Consider the following 20,938-nt stretch of genomic DNA (forward strand, 5'->3'; position numbering starts at 1 on the left):
AAACAATTAGTAAAAGAGGCCGATTGGTCCCAAGAAGCCAGCTTCACCCTCTTTCGAAGAGGCCTAAATGACGAGATAAAGGACGAGTTAGCCAGGGTAGCCCGCCCAAGCTCTTTCCAAGCTCTCATGGACCTCTCCATACAAATTGATTTCCGGATCCAGGAAAGAAAGGCAGAGAAAAGGAAGTCTAAGCCAACATCCCCAAAGGCAGCTACTGACCACACATACAAACAAGAAACCGCTGCAACTCCAGCCCCGGACCCAGAACCCATGCATCTAGGAGCCTTCCGAGGACCTATTACCCCACAAGAAAGGATGCGTCGGATTATTACCGGAATGTGCATGTATTGTGCCTCTGATAAACACCTTGTAAGAGAGTGCCCTTTAGCACCACCTCGGCGTTCGGGAAACGCCAGCTCCCGATCATAAGTGGGGCACAGTTTCGGGAGAAAGATGTCTGCTCCTCACCAATTCCTTCCTTGAACTCCCCAGGACATAATAATCTTGTGATTCTACAGGCATTCCTGTCATCTTCCAAGCATCTTCCTACCCCATCCTGGCTTTAGTGGATTGCGGAGCCACGGGCATATTCATAGATCATGATTGGGTCATCAGTCATCACATTCCCTGCGAAACAAAAGAGACAATGCAACCTGTTGAAGCTACTGATGGGAAACCCTTGTCTTCAGAACCCATAACCCACCAGACCAAAGAGATTCTTCTTTCAATAAACAACCACCAAGAGAGGATTAGTTTTGACATCATATGATCTGCCCACTATTCCATGGTTCTAGGCATGCCCTGGCTGCAGAAACACAATCCCTACATCAATTGGGCAGAGGGCTCCTTGTTTCTTGGTTCAGAACATATTATGTCCCATTGTTTGTCTCCTACCACCTTACCAAGTCCCTTAGAAGACTTCCAAGAAACCCAGCAATTCCCAGCAACTGTCTCCAACATTATCCTGATTCCCCAGGCTTACCAGACATACTCAGATGTCTTCTCAACAGCCATTGTTCAGTCTCTTCTACCCCACAGACCTGAGGATTGTGCCATTGACACCGAGCCTTCAGCAGAGATTTCCTTCGGAAGAATGTTCATTCTATCCGAACCTGAAAAAAGGGCCCTCTGGGAGTATCTGGACACCAACTTGACAAATGGAACTATTCGACCCTCCAAGTCCCCAGCAGGAGCTTCCCTCTTCTTCGTTCCCAAGAAAGATTCCAAGGAGCTTAGACCATGTTTGGATTACCGTGGCCTTAACCAATGCACCCTCAAGGACCGTTACCCATTACCTCTTATTTGGGACATCCTGGAAGCTGTGAGGGGTGCAGTCATCTTCACAAAACTAGATCTCAGGGGTGCCTACCATCTCATTCGTATAAAAGAAGGTGATGAATGGCAAACAGCCTTCAGAACACCCTTTGGCCACTTTGAGTATCTGGTTATGCCCTTTGGACTTGCTAATGCCCCCGCAATTTTCCAACGTTTCATGGATTGGGTCTTTTCTGACATGTTGTTCCTTTTCGTCATTGTATACCTAGACGACATGCTGATTTACTCCAAGGAACCTCGGAAACATGAAGAACACGTTAAGGCAGTTTTACAGCGTTTACAAGAACATAAGCTCCTGGCCAAACCTGAAAAATGCCTTTTCCATGTATCAACTGTTCACTATCTTGGAATTGTTCTTAGCCCAAAGGGTATTGGAATGGATTCTTCCAAGGTTGATTCCATCTTATCTTGGCCGGTTCCTACCACTGTGAAACAAATTCAATCCTTCTTGGGGCTCGCTAACTTTTACAGGAAATTTATACCCGCATTTTCTGATATTGTGCATCCCATTGTCACTATTAAAGAAAGACACCCCATTTCACTGGTCCTCATCTCAAGACTCAGTGTTTCAACGGTTGTAGTCGGAGTTCACACAAGCCCCCATCCTGGCTCAACCCGACACAGACCGTCCCTTCCTTGTTGAGACTGATGCATCCAACTACGCCATCGGAGCAGTTCTGAAACAAGAACTTGATGACAAGATAGAACACCCCATTGCCTATCTCTCCCGGACTTTGACTCCCAGTGAAACTCATTATTCCGTCCTGGAGAAGGAGTTGCTAGCCATTCGACAAGCCTTCACTGACTGGCACCATCTCCTTCTGGGAGCCAAACACCCAGTACAAGTCCATACGGACTATCGGAATCTACAAGTCCTACAATCCCTGGAGTGCAGAAACAGACGTCAGGCCCGCTGGCCCTTCTTTTTTGCCCAATATCAATTTCAAATCCATCACTTTATCCAGACGACCTGATTATGAACCCCTTGAGGAGCGGACCTTTCCCAAGATGTTTCCAAACACAATATTCGTAGCTCAAGCCGTTCCTCTCCTGGAGGATATTCAAGCCAAAACTCAGTCCTCCGAACTTTGGAAGGAGTTTAAAAGAGACAATCGATGGAATCTCAAGATAAAAGACTGATACCTATTCAAGGATACACGGCTAGCCATTCCCACTCCAGGGCTGAGACATAAGATCACAAACCTATGCCATGATACCCTCCATTCAGGACACTGTTGAATCTCCAACACCCTCCGTCTTATACAGAGACAATTCTGGTGGCCAAGGATGAAAGATGACATAATAACCTATGTCCAGACCTGTGCAGTTTGTAATCAGAATAAGCATGATAATAGAAAACCAGCAGGTCTCCTACACCAACCAGCAATACCAACAAAACCATGGGAAATCATTGCCACAGATTTTATCGTGGAATTACCTCCTTCCAGAGGATACACAACCATAATGGTTACCATTGATTAGTTCACACATATGGCTCATTTTACACCTCTATACAAACTGCCATCCTCATCTGAACCAGCTGGGATTTTTCTAAAACACATATTCCGGCTTCATGGGCTACCTTTCAAAATAATTTCCGACAGAGGGTCCCAGTACATATCCCACTTTTGGAAACTACTATGTTGGATATTTGGGATCCAACGTGCCTTGTCCTCGGGCTATCATCCACAGACCAATGGAGTTACAGAACGAGTAAACCAAACCCTGGAACAGTATCTTCGCTGCTTCGCCACCAAATTCCAGGATGATTGGTCACTCTTGATACCTGTGGCCGAATTCGCTTACAACAATTCGGATCATTCAGCTATCAAGAAAAGCCCTTTCTTTTATAGCCAAGGATGTCACCCTTCAGTTCTACCATCCGTTCTCCCACATCCTACCCCAGTTCCTGCGGTCGATTCCTGGATTGAAACACTGATCAATGAACACAAAGAAGCAAAGGAACACCTGGAAAAGGCCCGAAAAGATGCTAAACAATATGCAGACACCAAAAGAAGGCCTGGTCCTTCTTATTCAATAAGAGATAAGGTTTGGCTATCTTCGAAACTCCTTCCTCGTCACCTAAGACCAAATAAATTGGCTCCCAGGTATTATGGACCTTTTTCCATAAAGGAAATTGTTAATCCAGTGGCCTTTCGACTCCAACTACCAGAGTCGTGGAAAATGATTCATCCAGTCTTCCACACTTCTCTGTTAAAACCATATGTACAGTCCACTCAAACTGCTCCAAGATCTACTCCAGTGATTGTCGATAACCAACTTGAATACAAGGTCTCTAGAATTTGTGACTCCAGGTACCGACAAGGTCAAATACAGTATTTGGTCGAATGGAAGGGATATCCTCCCAGTGAGCGCACCTGGGAACCCGTCTCAAACATGAATGCCCCCCGGCTGATACGAAGTTATCATCTTATCCACCCAGGCAAACCCAGAGGTGCGGGGCTTCAGAGGAGGCATACTGTCATGAACAGCCGATTACATCCGTTCTGGACTTCGTGGTCCCTGACCCATAGAGGACTGAATTCCGTGATCCTTCCAACATGGCCGTTGAATACGAAACGCAGTTTACCAGCCTTTACGCGCTACGTTCAACTTCCTACAAAACAGTCACACCCCTGCGGCTCTGCGCGTCTCAACGCTACCGCCTTGAGTACTCAGACGTGTGTTGCCGGAGTTTGCTCGGGGCCTCCATCCGAGTCCCGTTTCCCATTTTCCTGATTATACTCCCTTTTCCGTCCCCTTTCCTTGTACTACCTTCTTCTGTGCTCATCTTCCTGGATTTCTCCTGTGCTCGGTTCACAGCGTTCCGTGCCTCCAAGTTGGGATACTGTTTCCTTCCTGGTTCCCGGTCCTGGATATTTGAACGCTACTTGGTGTAGGACTTGCAATCCTCACGCTGGAATCCGAAGACCTGCACACGGGCCTGTATAAATCCCGGACCGTGCGAAAGAAGGAAGTTACATCCAAGAAGGTCGCAAGCAAAGAGAAACATGTGAGAAGGGGAGAGACTTGTGACACCGACAGAGCAGGCAAATCGAAGAAAACCGCTGGGCCAGGAGGAGTGACGCCACATGAGAGCAGGAAGGGCCGTAGAGATACTGGGAGCCGGCAGGCAGCTCCTAGAGGTTGGGCCGTCAACCCAACAGCATTCTCCAGTCCAGACCGAGGGGGAAAGCTGGCTGAGTCATGCTGGAAAAACATCCACACTCTCCAAATTGGAAAAATGGTGAAGGAAATACACTGCACATGCGCGAGCAGCATTGTAGACACTGGAAGGAAACAGTGAGTCTGCCCAAAGCAGCTGGGGAACCCAAGGCATTCTGACAAGCACGTCAGCAAGGCAAAATGCAAAGGCAAAGTTGGTTTGAATGCAGACAAGGTGAAGTACAAAGGCAGAGTTTGTTTGAATGAAGCCAAGGCAAAGTAATAATCCGATATTCGATAAGAATGTTCGAATGTGGACAAGGCAAAGTATAAAAGCAAACCCCAATCAAGTATAAACACATGAGAAGTTCTGGAAGGCAAGTACACCAGGCAGCTGAAATTGTGTGAAGATTCCTGGCAGGGGAGTATACCAGGTGATCTGCAAAGTTATCAGATATACTAAAGAAGAACAAGTTACTTACCTGCTGTAACGTCCTTTCGATTGGATGTTCCTCCCACGTATTCCTCATCTTATGATATCTTCGTTTCCCGCATCGGCTGTTTTGGAAAACATTTTCTTCTTGGTAGAGGGCGCTCTGCGTCGACACGGTCGAACCAATGTCCCTCAAGGTCTTCCATCTCGGTTGACGTCATCGTCGAGTATATCTGTCACGTACATCGCCTGTTGGCTTGAGTTCCGTTTTTTACCCCACGCACATGCAGAATTACCGACATTATTAAGAGCCTTTAATTTATCAGACTCTAAAAGAGGATAAAGTTTAATGCCTGGAAATTCTACAGCAGGGTAGGCTGGGAGGTTCAATGAGGAATACGTGGGAGGAACATCCAATCGAAAGAACGTTATCACGGTTAAGTAACTTGTTCTTCAAATTGATTTTGTCCTCCCAAGTACTCCTCATCTTATGACAGACTCCCAACGCAGTATTACATTTTTGGAGGAGGGTGTATGAATTTTGAAGGTTATTACTTATCCAGAATGAAGCACAGAACTGCCTTCCCAAATCTTCCCTCATTGCTAGACGTATCTAGACAATGTCTTGTAAAAGTGTGGATGCTAGACCAGGTAGCTGCCTCACAGATATCCTTTATAGGAACTCTCCTCTGAAGGGCAGGGAAGTTGCTATGCCCCTAGTAGAATGAGCCCTTAAGCCTACTGGGGGATCTTTTCCAGCTAGCCTGTAACACTCTGAAATAGCCAGTATTATCCATCTGGATAAGGTTTGTTTGGTAAATCACAGATCTAGTTTATGTCCTGAATACCCAATGAAGAGTTGGTCATGCTGGCGTAATTTTGCCATTCTTGAAATATAAAAGCTTAGAGCAATCCTTGGGTCAAGTTTATGAAATCTTTCCTCTTCCTTGCCAGGATGAGGTGGTGGATAGAAGATTGGAAGCACATTTCTTTGCTAAATGGTAATTCTAATTCTACATTGGAATGAGGGTTTGACTTTACAGACCTTGCAAAAGGTGATAAACAGAGGTTTACAATATAAGGCTTGCAACTCACTCACCCTGCAGGCTGATGTTAATGCAACTAACAAAATAGTTTTGAAAGTTAGCAACCTTAATGGGCAGGAATGGGGTGGCTCAAAAGGAGCACACATCAAAAACTTTAAAACCAAATTAAGGTCCCAATTTGGGACTTGCAAAGGTGTAGGAGGAAACATTTGTGAGACCCTTAAGAAACAGAGTTATTAAAGGTATTTTGAAGTATGATGCCTCTTCTACGGTGCGCTTGAATATGCGAAGCGATGCCCGATAACCCCTTCATTGTTTCAATCTGGAGCCCCAGATTTGCTAAATGTAACAAAAAAGATAACACCGGAGAAATATCACATTGAAAAGGGTCCACATCCTTTTCCCAACACCAGCTGCAGAACTTGTTCCAACGGCAGCTGTATAAATGTTTTGTTGCTGGCCTTCTGGCTGAAAGCAAAATCTCCATTACGTCATCTGGGAGGTCCCAATCCTTATATCCCGAACCTCTCAGAAACCATGCGTGAAGGTTGAGTATCTTGACCTCTCGATGGAGAACCTGACCCTCCTCTGGCGAGAGAAGGTCCTCTCTTTGTGGAAGTCGCATTGGAGGGCAGATGGACATGTCCAGAAGGTCCGGGTACAACGTCCTCCTGGCCCAATCTGGGGCAATTAGGATCATGGATTTCCTGAATTTTCTCAACCTCCTGATCACGTGAAGAATGACGGGGAGTGGAGAAAATTCGTACAGTAGTGGAAATTCCCAGTCCACCACAAACTCGTCTCCTAGAACTCCTCTTGGGGGAAGTTCCCTGGAGAAAAACAGTTCACATTTCTGGTTGACAATGGTCGCGAACAGATCCACTTGCGGGGTTCACCAAAGGGTGAATATCTCTTCAAGCACTTCCTGAGCTAGTTCCCACTCGTGGGAGAACATGCTCTACCTGCTCATAGCGTACGCCGCTGTGTTCTCCTTGCCGGCTAGGTGAACTGCCGACAGGGATATTCTTTCTTGAATTACCCTGTTCCGGAGCTGCACTGCCTCTCTGCAGAATGGTAGTGACCCTACACCTCCGCTCTTGTTGAGCTAGTACATGGCCACTGTATTGTCTGTCATTATCAGGACATTCTTTCTCTGTACAGAGGCCAGAAATGCCTTCAGCGCTAGTCTGATTGCCCTCAGCTCTAAAAAGGTTGATGTGTAGTTTGAACTTCGATGGAGGCCAATGACCGCCGACTGTCAGATCGCTGGCATGGGCTACCCACCCCGTGAGTGAGGCATCCGTAACTACTGCTCTCTCCGGCCATCGTTGTCAAAAATGTTCCCCCTTCAGAATGTTGTCCTCACAGGCCCACCACAGGAGATCCTGTGCACCCTTGCTCGGAACCTGAAGTAGGTCCAGGCGAGCCTCTGGCACCAGGAAAATGCAGGATACCATGAGGCTGGGAACCCTCAACAAGACGAAGGCCGGAAAATGCTGGGCAAACTGGAATTTGGTGACCATCTGCAGAATGTGTTGAGCCCTCACCTCAGGTGGGGAGGCCTTTCCCAAGGATGCATCCAGGACCGCTCCGATGAATTGGAGCTTTTGAGATGGTATCCTGTGGGACTTCTTGTAATTGAGGAAAAAACCCATGCCGAAATGTTCCAGGGCTTGTTCGGGTGAATGTGCCCTGATCAATTAATCGTCCAGGTAGGGGTAGAAGTGAATCCCCCCCTTCGCCTGAAACTCGCTGCCACCACTGCCATTAACTTGGGTGAAAACCCTTGGGGGGGGGGGGAGGTCAGCCCCAATGGCAGAAATCGAAATTGATAATGAGAACCGACAACGGCGAACCTCAGGTACTTTCCGTGCTTGTGATGGATTAGCACATGAAAGTAAGCATCCTGAAGGTCCAATGACACCATCCAATCCTGGAGCTGGGGGGCATAAAGGATTTGAGAAAGTGTGACCATCCTGGACTTGTCCTTTCAGAGGAACTTGTTCAAGTATCTCAGGTCCAAGATGGGTCTCAATCCACCGTCCTGTGGATCAGGAAATAGGGAATGTACAATCCATTACTGGCTCTATATCACACTTCTCTAGAAGGCTCAAAACTTCCTGCAACAGGAATGAATCTGGAACATTTAGCGAATGTCTTCCCGGTGGATGATCCTGAGGTCTAAGTATAAAGTGCAGGCAGTAACCTTGGGCTACTGTTTTCAGTGCCCATGCATCCCGAAGTAACAACTTGCCATTATTTCAGATGCTGTGACAGTCTGCCTCCTACCAGGGTGTCGTGAGTCAAGAACTCAGAGGTTTTGAGGCAGCTCAAGCAGCGTTTGATGGTAAAGACGCTGCTACTTTGGCAGGCTTTGCACCTCTCCCTCGTCCACCACGAGGGAATCTTCTTTTCTGCCTTTGACCAGCCGGTCTTCTCGCTCTTCCAACTGAGGAATCGAAACTAAAAAGGACCTACCCCTCCAAGATGATCCGCTGGGGTGAAATGGCTTTGACTGCCTGATGGCGGCACCTAGGGACTTGGCGGACGCTTTTGAGGTCTGCAGCTTTTCAAGGATTTCTTCAGCCTTATTACCAAATAAATGAGAGCTGTCAAAGGGCATGTTGAAGAGTCTAGATTGTAGGTGAGGTGCAAATCCTGACTTCCTCAACCACGCACATCTATGTATTACAGTGCTTACCACTGTGGCTCTGCTGATGCCGTCAGCAGCATCCAGGCCTGACTGAAGAGACTCACACATAGCCTCTTTGCCATCTCTTATCAGGTTCATGAAGCCGTGTCTTTCCTCCCCTTCGGGGATGTGTTCAGTCGCCATAGCTACACAGTCCCACAGGCTGAATGTACACTTTACCAGTGCACATGTAGAGTTAGCAGACTTTAAGGCCATGCTTCCAGCAGAAAACATTTTTCGCCCAGGTATCGATACATTTATGATCCCTATATGGAAGGATAGTAGGGTACGCAGCTTGCTTAGAGGTGGATGTAGCTGCCTAGACTACTAAACTTTCCGGTGTCTTATGTTTTGACAGGTAGAGCAGGTCTACTCCATTGTAAAAAAATCTATAACCCTAGTCATAAGACTTCTGTATGATGCATCAGCATGATCTGCCAGGTCTGGCTTTCCAAAGTCTAATTCTGGAGACGTGTCAACACCACCAGCTGTTTGTAGGGAATCATGTAGCTCCCTGACTCTGGTTTCCTCCGAGATGAAACTTTCTGGAATACTAGGATTATCACTATGTATATTAGGAGTATCCAATTGAAGGCCAAAAGGTGGGGTGTCATGTGATGTCTCATAACCCTCATATATTGAGGTTAAACACTGGAAAAAGTCCTTTTAAAAGGTAAAAGGTTTTTTCCTTTTCCTTTGGTTTTTGAGGTAAAGGCGTTGATGACTCCACTGCCAGCGTCAATGTCTTGGTCATAGACTGTATTGACGATTTTGGCGTCCCTTGTGTGCGTTGATGGTATCGACGTCTTACTCTTCTACTTATGCTTCGAGATACATGACCCGACAGAGTCTTGGATGATTTCTTGTCCCGTCGAGTACTCGAAGAATCGAGAGGTTTTAGGCTTAAGACTGGGCTTCGCCTTGGCCCTATACTTGTACAGGTGAGCATGGCCACTTTCTTTGCGTTTCTAGGAGGAAGGGAGGCCTCTTTCTAAGGGATTTTAACAATCTGTTTTTGGAAATTTTCACACTCATCTTTTGTAGAAGATTTGGCCGGGCAGACTAAGCTTCTTTCCTGAGAAGTATCTGAGGAAGAAGAGGGTGATCTACGATGCCTTCTCCAACTTTTTTGAAGATGAAGAGGAATGTCTACTCCTGGAGTGAGATCGTTTTTTTGATATTTTATGAGATGAATCGCTCGACTCATGGGACAACATGAATTTCGGTGGAGTGGAAAGGGATTTTGGGACAAGCCTACCCGCTGACAATTTAGCTTTATGCACTTTTAGGTCCTTACCTGTTATCGACTGACAAGATCGACAGTCTGAGGTTTCATGCTCGACGCCCAGGCACCAGATGCATATTTCATGCAGGTCCGTGATGGGTATTTTGGCGCTACATTTTAGGCTTTTTTTAAAGCCGGTCTTCAGAGTAACAGGTGCTGAAGACGAGGCCATATCGTAAGGTTTTCTGGTGAAAACTAAAACGTGCTGTAATTCTCAAAGCCATCACATTCGTGGTAAAATGGAACGGAAGCCAACGGGCGCTGTGCGTGGTATATATACTCCACGATGACATCAACCAAGCTGGAAGCCCTCGAGGGGCATCGGGTCGACCGTGTAGACGCACAGCGCCCTCTGCCGAGAAGACCTGTTTTACCAAAGCAGCTGAAGCTGGAAACTAAGAGATCATAAAATGAGGACTACGTGGGAGGACACATTCCATTCGGCATACTGTTACAGAACATAGTGTTTAAACAAGAACTTTGCGAGTCCAGTGAAGACACAAAGGAATTGTTAGCTAAATAAGACATTTTTGCCATCCTATCTAAGAATTCAGGGGAAGGGGATCAACCTCTTGATACAAGGACCTTTTCCCTGGACAACATTTTAATTGGCGTCATCCTTAGACTTAGTTTTGAACACTTATGCCAACATCAAGATAAAGATATTTCCTTGCACTCTGTTATTTTTGTTTGTAGTGTGAGCAGTGCTCCAGATAAGATTTTGAAGTGGTAATATTTTACTCGCTATTTTTTAAAGTTGGGAGTAAAAAATGTTTTAGGGAGTAAAAACATCAGTCCAATTCCCAATGGGAGTATTATATAAGCGAGTAAAAATGTTTTAACTGAAAAACACAAGTATTCCTTTGCACCTAGTTACTCATAAACCTGAAAAGATGCGTCTATTTCTTATGCTCAGGCAGTAAGATTAGTAGTTTCTTCCTGTGTTACTATGTGCACTACTGGTCCAAACATATCCATGGAGCTGTGTGGGTGAAAGCAGGGGCTCAAGGCAAACCGTGTCCATTTGCTATTTTTTGCTGGGAATATTTTTACCCTTCATTTTTCTTTATAGGGAGTATTTGCCTATTTTTAGGGAGTAAAAGTGGCGATTGACCCCTTATCTGTAGGGCTGAGTGCAAGGTCAGAACATGGCGTTTTGGACACATGGAAGGTTTTCTTTAATAACCGACATACAAACGCAAACAGACCCTTAGTTATAAGGTTCTAGGTAAGGATGCCCCTCTTTAGACTAGGGCTAGAAAGGTATTTTTCCCCAACCCATTTTTGTTTAATAAAATGTCTGATCTTGAGAATATGACAACTTTGTGTCCGACTTTCATTTCGGACTTCTCAAACTTGGCAAATGAACGGAGAGACAACCAAGCAAGTGATGGGAAGTTGGTCCAGCAAGGAAAGTTGCTAGAGCAAGCTCTGTAGAATGACACAAATCGCTTGAATAAACAAGATTGCAGGTCATTATAGGCCCTAATGCACAGTGAAATCCAGCAAGCAATGATCTGTTTGGCAATGGCCATGCTTTCCGAAAAATAGCAAATCAAACCGACACATTATTGTACAACTTTGGAATCAGACACATAAAGGCCTCGCATGCACACTGGATCAGGACAACAGAATGCTAGCTGATTGGGGGATGTGGAGGCGGGAAACTGAGGCACGAAACACTGTTATGGGGAGCCAGTGCCAAAATGGCAGCAGGATAAAATGTTCCTAAGAGTCAAACCTTTATATTGAACCTGTGGCAGTGAACACCTGGGAAGCTACACAAATCTAGGTCTTGACTACTGAGGGTGTTTTCCATATATAGTTTCACCCTGCCTGTGTGAAGTGTGACCACCGCAGTGGGTTAGTAGTTGGGCCTGCTGAAATCAGCATTCCACCCATTTCAGCATAAGAGAGCATGAAGGTCAGCCAGTGACAGGAAACGTCAGCGAGTCTGCAGCTGTGGTATGCCTGTGGCGTCTATCAATGTCCACGCTGCACCAAAATGCTCCTTCTGTGGACTATGGAGCCGGTCTCTTCTGTGAAAGGCTCACCGCTTGAAGCTCACTCGGGAGCCTGCCTGTCTGCGCTGTCAACTGTAGTGGCAGTCTCATGAGGGGCCTCTCGCTTTCCTCAATCCTACTAGGTGGGCAGGTGGGTGGCATCCGAGGGCAGAAGGCCCATTTCCAAGGTCTGCCCCCCCCCCCACCGCAACCTGACTTTGGTGCCTCACTTGCTATCTTGACCATCTTTACAGTATGCTTGAATAATTCCATGCTTAGAGCACTGCACCAGCGTGTTCTTGCATCAAGCATTGCAGTTGATTGAGGCCATTGGGGTTTCATCCTTATTCCTCTGTTCTAAATTGTTTTGGCTCCAGACCACAATGCAATGTCCTGCACTTTTGTCAGTCTATGCCCCCTTTTTTTTGTCTTTCAGAGTCTTTTCTCCTAGTCTTAAATGGGGGCGTTTCATCTGTGTGCTTTGCTGTGATTTCTATTTTTAAGCATTCACTGCTTCACTTTGTATCTCCATACAGTTCCCCATGACCAATTGCCTACCTTGAGAAAGGGGTTTGCACTAAACCTAATTATGGCCTTCAGACCTCTTCCTCGCACTCAGCAAGCACTCAATCTGCAGAAGAAGCATTATTGAGATCAAGGACCTGCTGTCAGAACTGGTGCCAGAGGGCTAAGAACCAACTTGGACTCTTATCTGTGAAGTTGCCTTCCAACAACCTTCGCTAAATAAGCAGGGCTCTCATTTGACAATGTGGCTTGAGTGTCCGATCTTAAAGATAACCAAAACTCATTCACTGATCCTGCAGCGGCTTGCATGCACCGGAAATGGCAAAAGACTTCTTGCAAAGAGTGAAGGGCTTGATTGACGTTTGTGGCATGCAAATGTCCAGAATGTCTGCCTACCAAAGTCCTATGTTACTACCAACACTGCTTTTTGTTGCAATCCTGGCACAGGATTTGAATTGGAGGCTTTTTTGGCTACACACAAGTAAATAGGGATTTTCTTATGTAGCTGGGTAGACCTTTACAACCTCCTTTCGCGACGACAATAAGACTTGTTTAAATCAAGGTTCCTGTCCCTAAGAGAGCACTTCAAGTAAAAGGTGAAAATATAGTGCACACAAAACTTTATGACTAGTTAAATCGTTGGTAAACATTTCAACTTATAAGTTACTAGCCAGGCATTAAGTCACTTGTGCCCTTGCTCTCTCCAATTTGCCGCATTCATACAGCACATAATTTCTTACACGCCAAGAGACAATGAAATGATATGGTATGGCATTTGTAACGCGCCTATGCACAAGTGTTAACACCAATTAGCACTGACCAGGGGCCAGTACAAACTGAGGCCTGAGTTAATCATTCATTCTTGAAGATCAGTGTGGTATTGAACACTCAACTTTGGCAAGTCATCCAAACATATTCTGAAGTTGCAAGAAATAGGCAGACAGTTCCAAGTTAGATACGTTAATCAGGCTTTTAGCAGAGTTAGCAAGCACTTCAACCAGGCAATTACTCAATGGAAATACTTTTAAAAACGTTTTTTAAGGCCTGCCTACTTGAACTCTATGCAAAAATAAAGTGAACAATCGCTGCAAATGGGTTTCTCAAGATTAAGTGGTTTGTCTTCATTGTGGAAAGAAGGACAAAGGTTTTATCACTTACTCAAAGGTGGCTTTGCTTAAATCGGATGTTTTCCCTATGGATAAACCAGAAGAATAAATTAACGAACAAGCAATTTAAACTCATCCCGCAGGATTCCTCATGATTCATACATTTAAGAACTGTCTTCAATATACTTTTCCTGCAGAAGCCCTTACAAAATTAAAAACACAAAATATTGCACAAACTCTACAAGCACCAAAGCCATGTGATAGATTCACTGTAGTTCTATTTGTTTAGAACTTAACACCAAGATGGCATCATTCAAGATTATTTTGCTGAGAAATATCGACAAAGTAAGAATCAAACTGAAACAGTGGTTGGGCATCTACATTAAGCGAGGAGCAAACGGTAAGTAAAATTGTTACCATCAAAATTCTTGCAGTGGAAAACTATACTCCAACCACCCCTTTCACATGGATTACTGGAAGAGGGGTGGAGGTTCAACAGTCTTCAAAGACTACACTTTTAGGCATTTTGAAGCAGGGACCCTGATTAAGGGGGGGTGAAATGCTCAATCCTGAAAACAGGAACAAGATTCTAAGAAATACAAGCAGCACTGGTCTGAAGAGAGACCAGGTCTACCGAAACCACCAGAGAAACAGGAAAAAATCCAAGGCCTGAAGGAAAAATCCTAAAGAACGAGGATTGTATCTTGTGATGAATCTGGCAATATCCGCACTACTTTCCTTGAGGCAGCTTCCTGAGGCCAAGGGACAGCGGCCACTACCTGATACTAATCCTGGGGCGGCTATATGAGGGAGGAGTACTTGGGTGTAGGTATACCTCTGGAAAATGGTGAGCTATGGTTAGAGGAAACCACATACTCCTTTACCTTTTAGGGATGTTCCCTCGATTACCCAAACTCGAATGGCATATTGTCCTACCCCTCCCCAACCTTTTAGTAAATCTACTTTAATTTTTCCCCAGGATACCAGTAGGAATCCCATGTTAACCACTGACATGAGGAAGAGAACAAGTGTAGGGAAGGTTACTCCTAGTGACACTCAGTATTCATTTCCCCAATACCATTTCAGAGGAAGACCCATAACCACTGACATGAGGAAGAGGCTAGGAATAGTAAAGACTACTCCCAATAAAGCTCAGCCTTTAATTACTCAATAGCATGCAAGAGGAACATCCATAGCAACTGACATGAGGAAGAATGTCGGCGTAGTGATGATTACTGAGACCGAGTATCAAGTGCAACGGTCTAGTTGTATAAGAAATAGACGAGCCGGGAAGTTTAAATACAACGCAAACTCAGCAGACAAGTCAAGGCAGTCACGGGAAGGAGAAGGAGAAGAGATAGCTGCAGATGCTGGTCGGTCGGGAAAGCTGCCGAATACCATGCGGAGGAAAGAAATGCTGAGAAGCAGTTACCACAGAGAAGGGAACCATGCACAGAAGAAGCAAGTACGGCGGCAAGCGTGTGCTTGTCCAGGAGCACACCGAGCCAATTTGGCGTACTTTCTTCTTCGTTGGCTCTGATGAAGGCAAGCGGTAAGCCCAGGGAAAGTGAAAGCGTTACTGGATTGCCGGCATACCTATAGCATTACTTAGAGGCGAACCAAAAGGAAAGTAACAAGAACGGGAAGGTGGGCGGTGCAGAAAACTATGCCGCTTAATTTAAAAAAAGCAAGAAAGCAATTGGGAATCCATTAAACAGATAAAAATATTTGTCAAGCAAATTGTAAATGGAGCAATGAAGTCATACCGGAAGGAATAGGTAGCTGTGTAATAAAATCCTGGCAGGAGAGTATACCAGGTGTAGACATGGGTGTATGAAACAGTATATAAACTATTTATTTTATTGGGCATTTGTAAGGCGTTTATAAATAAAGAAAATTGTGTTTCAAAGCGCCCGCAGGTCAAGGAAAGGGAACAAGGGAAACATCAAGACAATGGAATATGCAAAAATAAGCGGTCCTACTAGGCCTTGTGAACATTTGAAACATGCAAGTGCAGAGATAGAGAAGGGACAAAGGAACAGGGTAAGTGCTGGAGGATCCACAGAGGGAAGAAGTGCCAGGGAGACAGTAGCATGGCAACAAATGCAGGAGCCGGTTGCGAAGGCAACAGGTCGTGCCAGGCAGTGACCTCTAGATGGAAGACGGGTCACCAGTCCATACAATAAGTGCTGGCCTGTGAGACAGCACAGGTCAAGTGGTGCCCAATGGCAAGTGCGGGGGGGTGGATTCTACGGGCGATCAGACAGAATGTCAGGACCCAGAAGGACAAATAGCAGCCCAGGGCAACCAATCCCAGCTACTGTGGGGTTTAGCACGGGAAGGAGAGAGAGAAAGCAGAGACGAAAAGGGGGAGTCTTGAGGTGCTTACGGAACTTGAGGAGATCCGGCTCAAGACAGAGGGAAAGGGGAGGCTGTTCAAGAGGAGGGAGCAGGCTGAGGAGAGGGAACAGCTGCCCGCTCTCTGCTTAGAGAAGCGCTTGACAAGCAGAGAGTTGGAGCCAGAGGATCGGAGGGATCTGGAAGAGTATTTGGAGAGATCAAGTTGCAGATATCGTGGTCCCCGGCCCCAGACAGCCTTATGGATGATGCAGAGATATTTACATTTGATTCTTACAGCAACCGGGAGCCAGTGGAGAGATTTCAGTGCTGGAGAGATACGGTTCCTGGGCTTAAGGCCAAGGATAAGTCTTGCAACCCTATTCTGGATTAGCTGGTGGGGGCGGATAGAAGAAAGTAGATTAAGGAAGCGGCTGTTGCAGTAGTCTAACCTGGAGAGTACCAGCACTCTGGAGACATTGAGCTTCTGGTGGAAAGTGAGAAAAGGGAGGATGCCTCTGAGGAGGTAGAGTTGGAAATGGGCCGACTTGGCACGCTCCAAGATATGAGTAATGAAAGAGAGCAGAGTCGAAGATAACGTCCAGGTTTCTGGCCTCAAAGAATGGAGAAGGGGGGGGGCATCGAAGGTGGCCAGAATGAAGGGAGAAAAGAGCAGACAGGAGTCCCGATAGGAAGAATCTCAGTATTGCTGGCATTGAGACAGAGGTCATTTGAGGTACACCAAGACTGGACAGCAGACAGGCAGTCAGGAATGAAAGAGGAGGAAAGTAGAGATGCAGAGGATAGTCTGAAGAAGAGTTGAGTGTCATCTGCAGAACAATGGAAGTGTGGGGAAAAAGTGAAGATGAGGTGAGCAAGAGGAGCGAGATAGATGTTAAACAACCCGGGCGAAAGGATAGAGTCCTGGGGAACCCAACAGGTGGCGATAAACAAGGGTAATGAGAAAGAACCCAGGGTAACCTGGGAGGGACAGTCAGTGAGGAAGGAGGTCATCCAGTGCAGTGCCCGCTCCAAAATAGCAAGGATATCATGGAGTCAATTTATGAGGTTGGAGTGGTTAGCCGTGTCGAAAGCAGTGGCGAGATCGAGCAGTGGTGTCAAGAGATGCAAGCAATTCTTCATGGGAATTCAGGAGAGCCTCTGCATGCTCGGAATTTAGATTGATTTGGTGGTCATGCAGGCAACCACCAAGCTCAGTATGCTGCGTCAGTTAAGGAAGACCAATTTCTCAAGAAGTTTCCCAAGGAAGGGAGTGATAGAGATGGGGCTGTAGTTAGCCCGACACAAGGGGTCAGCAGAAGGCTTTTTCAGGAGGGAGGCGCACAAGGGAGTGTTTGAGGGAAGAGGGGAAAGACCGAGAGGCAAGAGAGTGATTGCAGAAGTCCGCAAGTGCAAGAGCAAAGGAGCCAATATTGTCCTTAATAGTTCTGGAAGAACAGGGGGGTGGGCACCTGTTTGGAAGAGACCTTCATAGAGCAGACAACTCTAGTGACCTCACCTGGTGGAAAAAAGGAAAGAGTGGAGGAGGGGCCATGGGCGGCAGGGGGATGGGAGGTGGAATGAGGAGATGACAGAACTCAGGATGAAGAAAAAAAGGAAAAGCAATATATGAACTGTGAAGTGATGAGAGAAGAAGTTAAAGGAAAGGAATAACTTTCAAATGTTAATTGTGAACAACGTGCTGAAAGGAAAGTAAAGGCCCTGAGAAGAAAGAAGAGTGTCTTTGAAACTAGAAATAAAGAGAAACCTTGGGAATGGGAGCAAGTCCTGCAAGCTACGTGAACGCTCTGGAAATAGAGAAAAGTCCTCTTGGAAACTTGATGATTCCTTTTGAAATTGGATGTTGAATTCAAAGAACCCAGGAAAGGAGGTTCTTTCTAGAACTGTGAACTTTGTCCGTGAAGAAAACCTTTTGTTGGATTTTGAACTTTTGTGTTCAACTTTTACCATTTTTTAATAATTTTAGATGGCAAGGAATATTACCTTTTGTACCTTATAGTTTTAGAGTGTGAGGGTGGGCCAGAATATTGTTTATTTATTTTTTTATTGGACATTTGTATGGCGCCTATACACAAGTGTTTCCAGGCGACACAAGACAAAAAATAAGGGGGGCGGGAGGGAGAAAAGATAAAACAACAGTAACTATCGAACTAGGCCTTGTGATATTCCTACCATGCAAGCGTAAAGACAAAGAAGTGCAAGGGAGGGTGGAAGTAGGGTGAAAGGGGAGGATGGGAGGGGTTGAAGTGCAGGAGTGGGAGCCCAGGGGGACAAGGAAGTGCAAGGGCAGCCACAAGGGCAAGTGCTGGGAGACAAGTGCGGTGGACAAGACTCAGGCTGGTCCTGGATGGGGGCCCGAAGCCAAGTGCTGTTAGCGATGCTGGGGGAGACTGGTCATCAAGGGCCAGGCCCTGTAAGGCTCATAAGGTTCCAGCACCAGTCTCAACAGCAGACGGAAATTAGCAGAGGAGGGGGAGAGGGAAAGAGGAGGAGAAGAGGAAAGTCTTGAGAAGTTTCCGGAACTTCAGATTCAGCTCAAGTCTGAATGGGGGCAGGGAGGCCATTCCAGACAGAGGCTCCTGCCAAGGAGAGAGATATACCTCCCACTCTCTGCTTGAAAAAGCATCTGACCTGCAGAGAGTTGGAGCTAGAGGACCGAAGAACTCTAGCAGGGAGGAATTTAGGGAGAGAAAGTTGGATGTAGAGATGTCCCAGGTCCCAGACAGCCATGTGGATGATGCAGACACAGGATTTACTTTATTTGAACATCTTGACATTGACAGACTCATTAGCTTTTGGTTGAGGGAGGGATATTCCTCCTAGATTTGGGATAGTGAAGCATTTTCCAACCCTTTTTTATTTAAATAAATGTTTGTAGCTACAAACATATCTCCTCTGTGTCCATGTCTCATTCCAGACTCCTCACAATCTGAACTGCGAGTACTTTAAGTTGGCGACACCTATGGGAGATACTATATACAAGATTTGAACTTGTGTTGGCCTGAATGTTTACCTTTTATATTTCTAGATTAGTGCTAGCAGGAATCCAAAAACAGCTTTTCTACCCTGGTTGGCCACTGTGTTGGAACTTGTGTTTAGTGTAGTGTGGCTGGAAGACGAGTCGTATTAGGAATATGGAAAGAATAGCAATTTCCAGGGAATTGTTTTACCTTGCCCCCATTCTGTTTGCCTGTTCTAGACACTGTTCTCATATGAAAAACAGCACTCCTCCTGGTTATGATCTTTGTCAAGGAAAAAAATAAAATAGTGAGCAGGAGTCAATCCCCAACATGGAACGCTGGCAAACGAGACAGGCTATAAAGCCTGATTTGGGTGGAGACAAAGTAATGAGTTAGGACCAAATAAAGGTGTTCAATTGGAATGTTCCAGGCGCAACACAGAAAAAAAAAGCAATGGGGTAAAATGGCAATGAAGGCCTGTGGAAGAGCCGCGTGGCACCACCTGCTGGCTGATTAAAATCCTTTTCCACAGCAGACTGCATCAGGATGAACGTCAAAGATGAGGAATGCAGCCATTAGAAGTGTTGTTACTTCACTGGTGACCTGAAAGCTTACAGCTGCCGCTAAGATTTGAAAATGCCACTAGCATGGGTGCAATTTATTTTACACTGTAGCCGTTTTACTGAAGTCATGTTATGGTCAGTGTAAATGTTGAAAAGGGAGCTTGCGCGATACTTTAATGGATTAGTCATAAAAATGAGGTAGACAATTAGGAAACACTGCTTAAATCTGTAATGCCAAAACAGTCTGCTAAAAGAAGAAGTTACTTACTAGTGGTAATGTTCTTTCGATTGGATGTTCCTCCCACGTATTCCTCATCGCCCCGCCGAGCCTACCCCACTGTAGAATTTAAGTGTCTTTAAACTTTGCGTTTTCTTGGAGTCTTTGGTACGCTTGGTAATTCCTCTACAGGAGGGGGAAAACAGAACTGAAGCCAACGGCCGCTGTGTGTGCTATTTATGCTAATAAGGACATCGACAGTCGAACAAAGGCCCTAGTGGAACATCGACTCGACAAGACGACACACAGCAGACGCTGTCAAAACATTTTTTATTATCAGTATAAATAGCACACAAAGCAGCCATTGGCTTCCATTCTGTTTAAGTAGATGTAGCAGCCTGAACCACCAAACTCTCTAGTGTTGGGTGCTTTGTTAAATATTCTGGGTCACTGTTGGATGGCCTATATTTTTTTGTGTGCAAAGTTCTTAATTACTGCAGCTGCAGTTTCTGGTGTGTCCCAATTCAATGAGACGGCTTTTTATATGACAATATGAACGGCAAAATAAAATCTCGCTGGGGACCCTGATCCAGTATATCAGTTAGGTCATCCTGCTCGAAAGAAGGTGCAGGCCTGCTTCAACCACCTTGCTCATTAGTTGTCTGTATGAGGAGTCAGCGTGGTCATAAGGATCTGGTTTCCCAAATTACAATTCTGGAGCGGTATCATGCAAGTCTTGTATCCTAGACGCTTCAGAAATTAACTCCTCTGCCACATTTGTGGTACCAAATTATAAGCCAAACGGTGGTGTATTGTCATCTGAGTGCTCATTGTCTTCATAAATTAAAGTTAAAGATTTAAGAAAATCTTTTTTTTGGTAAGGGGTTGAAAAGCTTTTCCTTTTCCTGCGTAACCATGGGCTGGATTCTGCGATTTCTCATCGGTTTGGGATTTCTCTCAATGTAGTGTAGTCCTCGGACCTGAAGATTTTTAAAGGTTTAGTCTGACTTCCCTTTGCCATCTTGATGCAGATCGGCAGGTGCATTGGACTTTCTGCTTCTCCTTCGGGGTAGCGTGGGGATCGGGCCACATCCTTGAAGATGTTTTACATTTCTTTTCGAAATTTCTTTGCTGTGGAGTCTGACTTGGTTGGACATTTGATTACCTCGGCCGAGGAATCACTGGAGGTCGAAGGCAACATGTAACGCCGTTTCTTGGCATTCTTGGAATTAGAAGAAGAAGAAGAATGG

General features: G+C 45.6%; 1 protein-coding gene across 3 annotated transcripts in view; it reads right to left on the bottom strand.

Moving 5' to 3' along the window:
* The window catches only part of KNL1 (kinetochore scaffold 1), a 1,870,945-nt gene that overhangs the window by 1,250,409 nt on the left and 599,598 nt on the right, over positions 1-20,938 (bottom strand). For 2 of the 3 annotated variants that reach the window (XM_069637559.1, XM_069637561.1), the window contains one exon: positions 13,643-13,676. The exons of the other annotated variant lie outside the window; for it this stretch is intronic. In XM_069637559.1, coding sequence (XP_069493660.1) covers positions 13,643-13,676 — 34 coding nt within the window. The remainder of the gene's footprint in view (positions 1-13,642; positions 13,677-20,938) is intronic. 3 annotated transcript variants of the gene reach the window in all.

Source organism: Ambystoma mexicanum, chromosome 14, assembly GCF_040938575.1.
Source record: "Ambystoma mexicanum isolate Mex_15411 chromosome 14, UKY_AmexF1_1, whole genome shotgun sequence".
Classification (NCBI taxonomy): Eukaryota; Metazoa; Chordata; class Amphibia; order Caudata; family Ambystomatidae; genus Ambystoma; species Ambystoma mexicanum.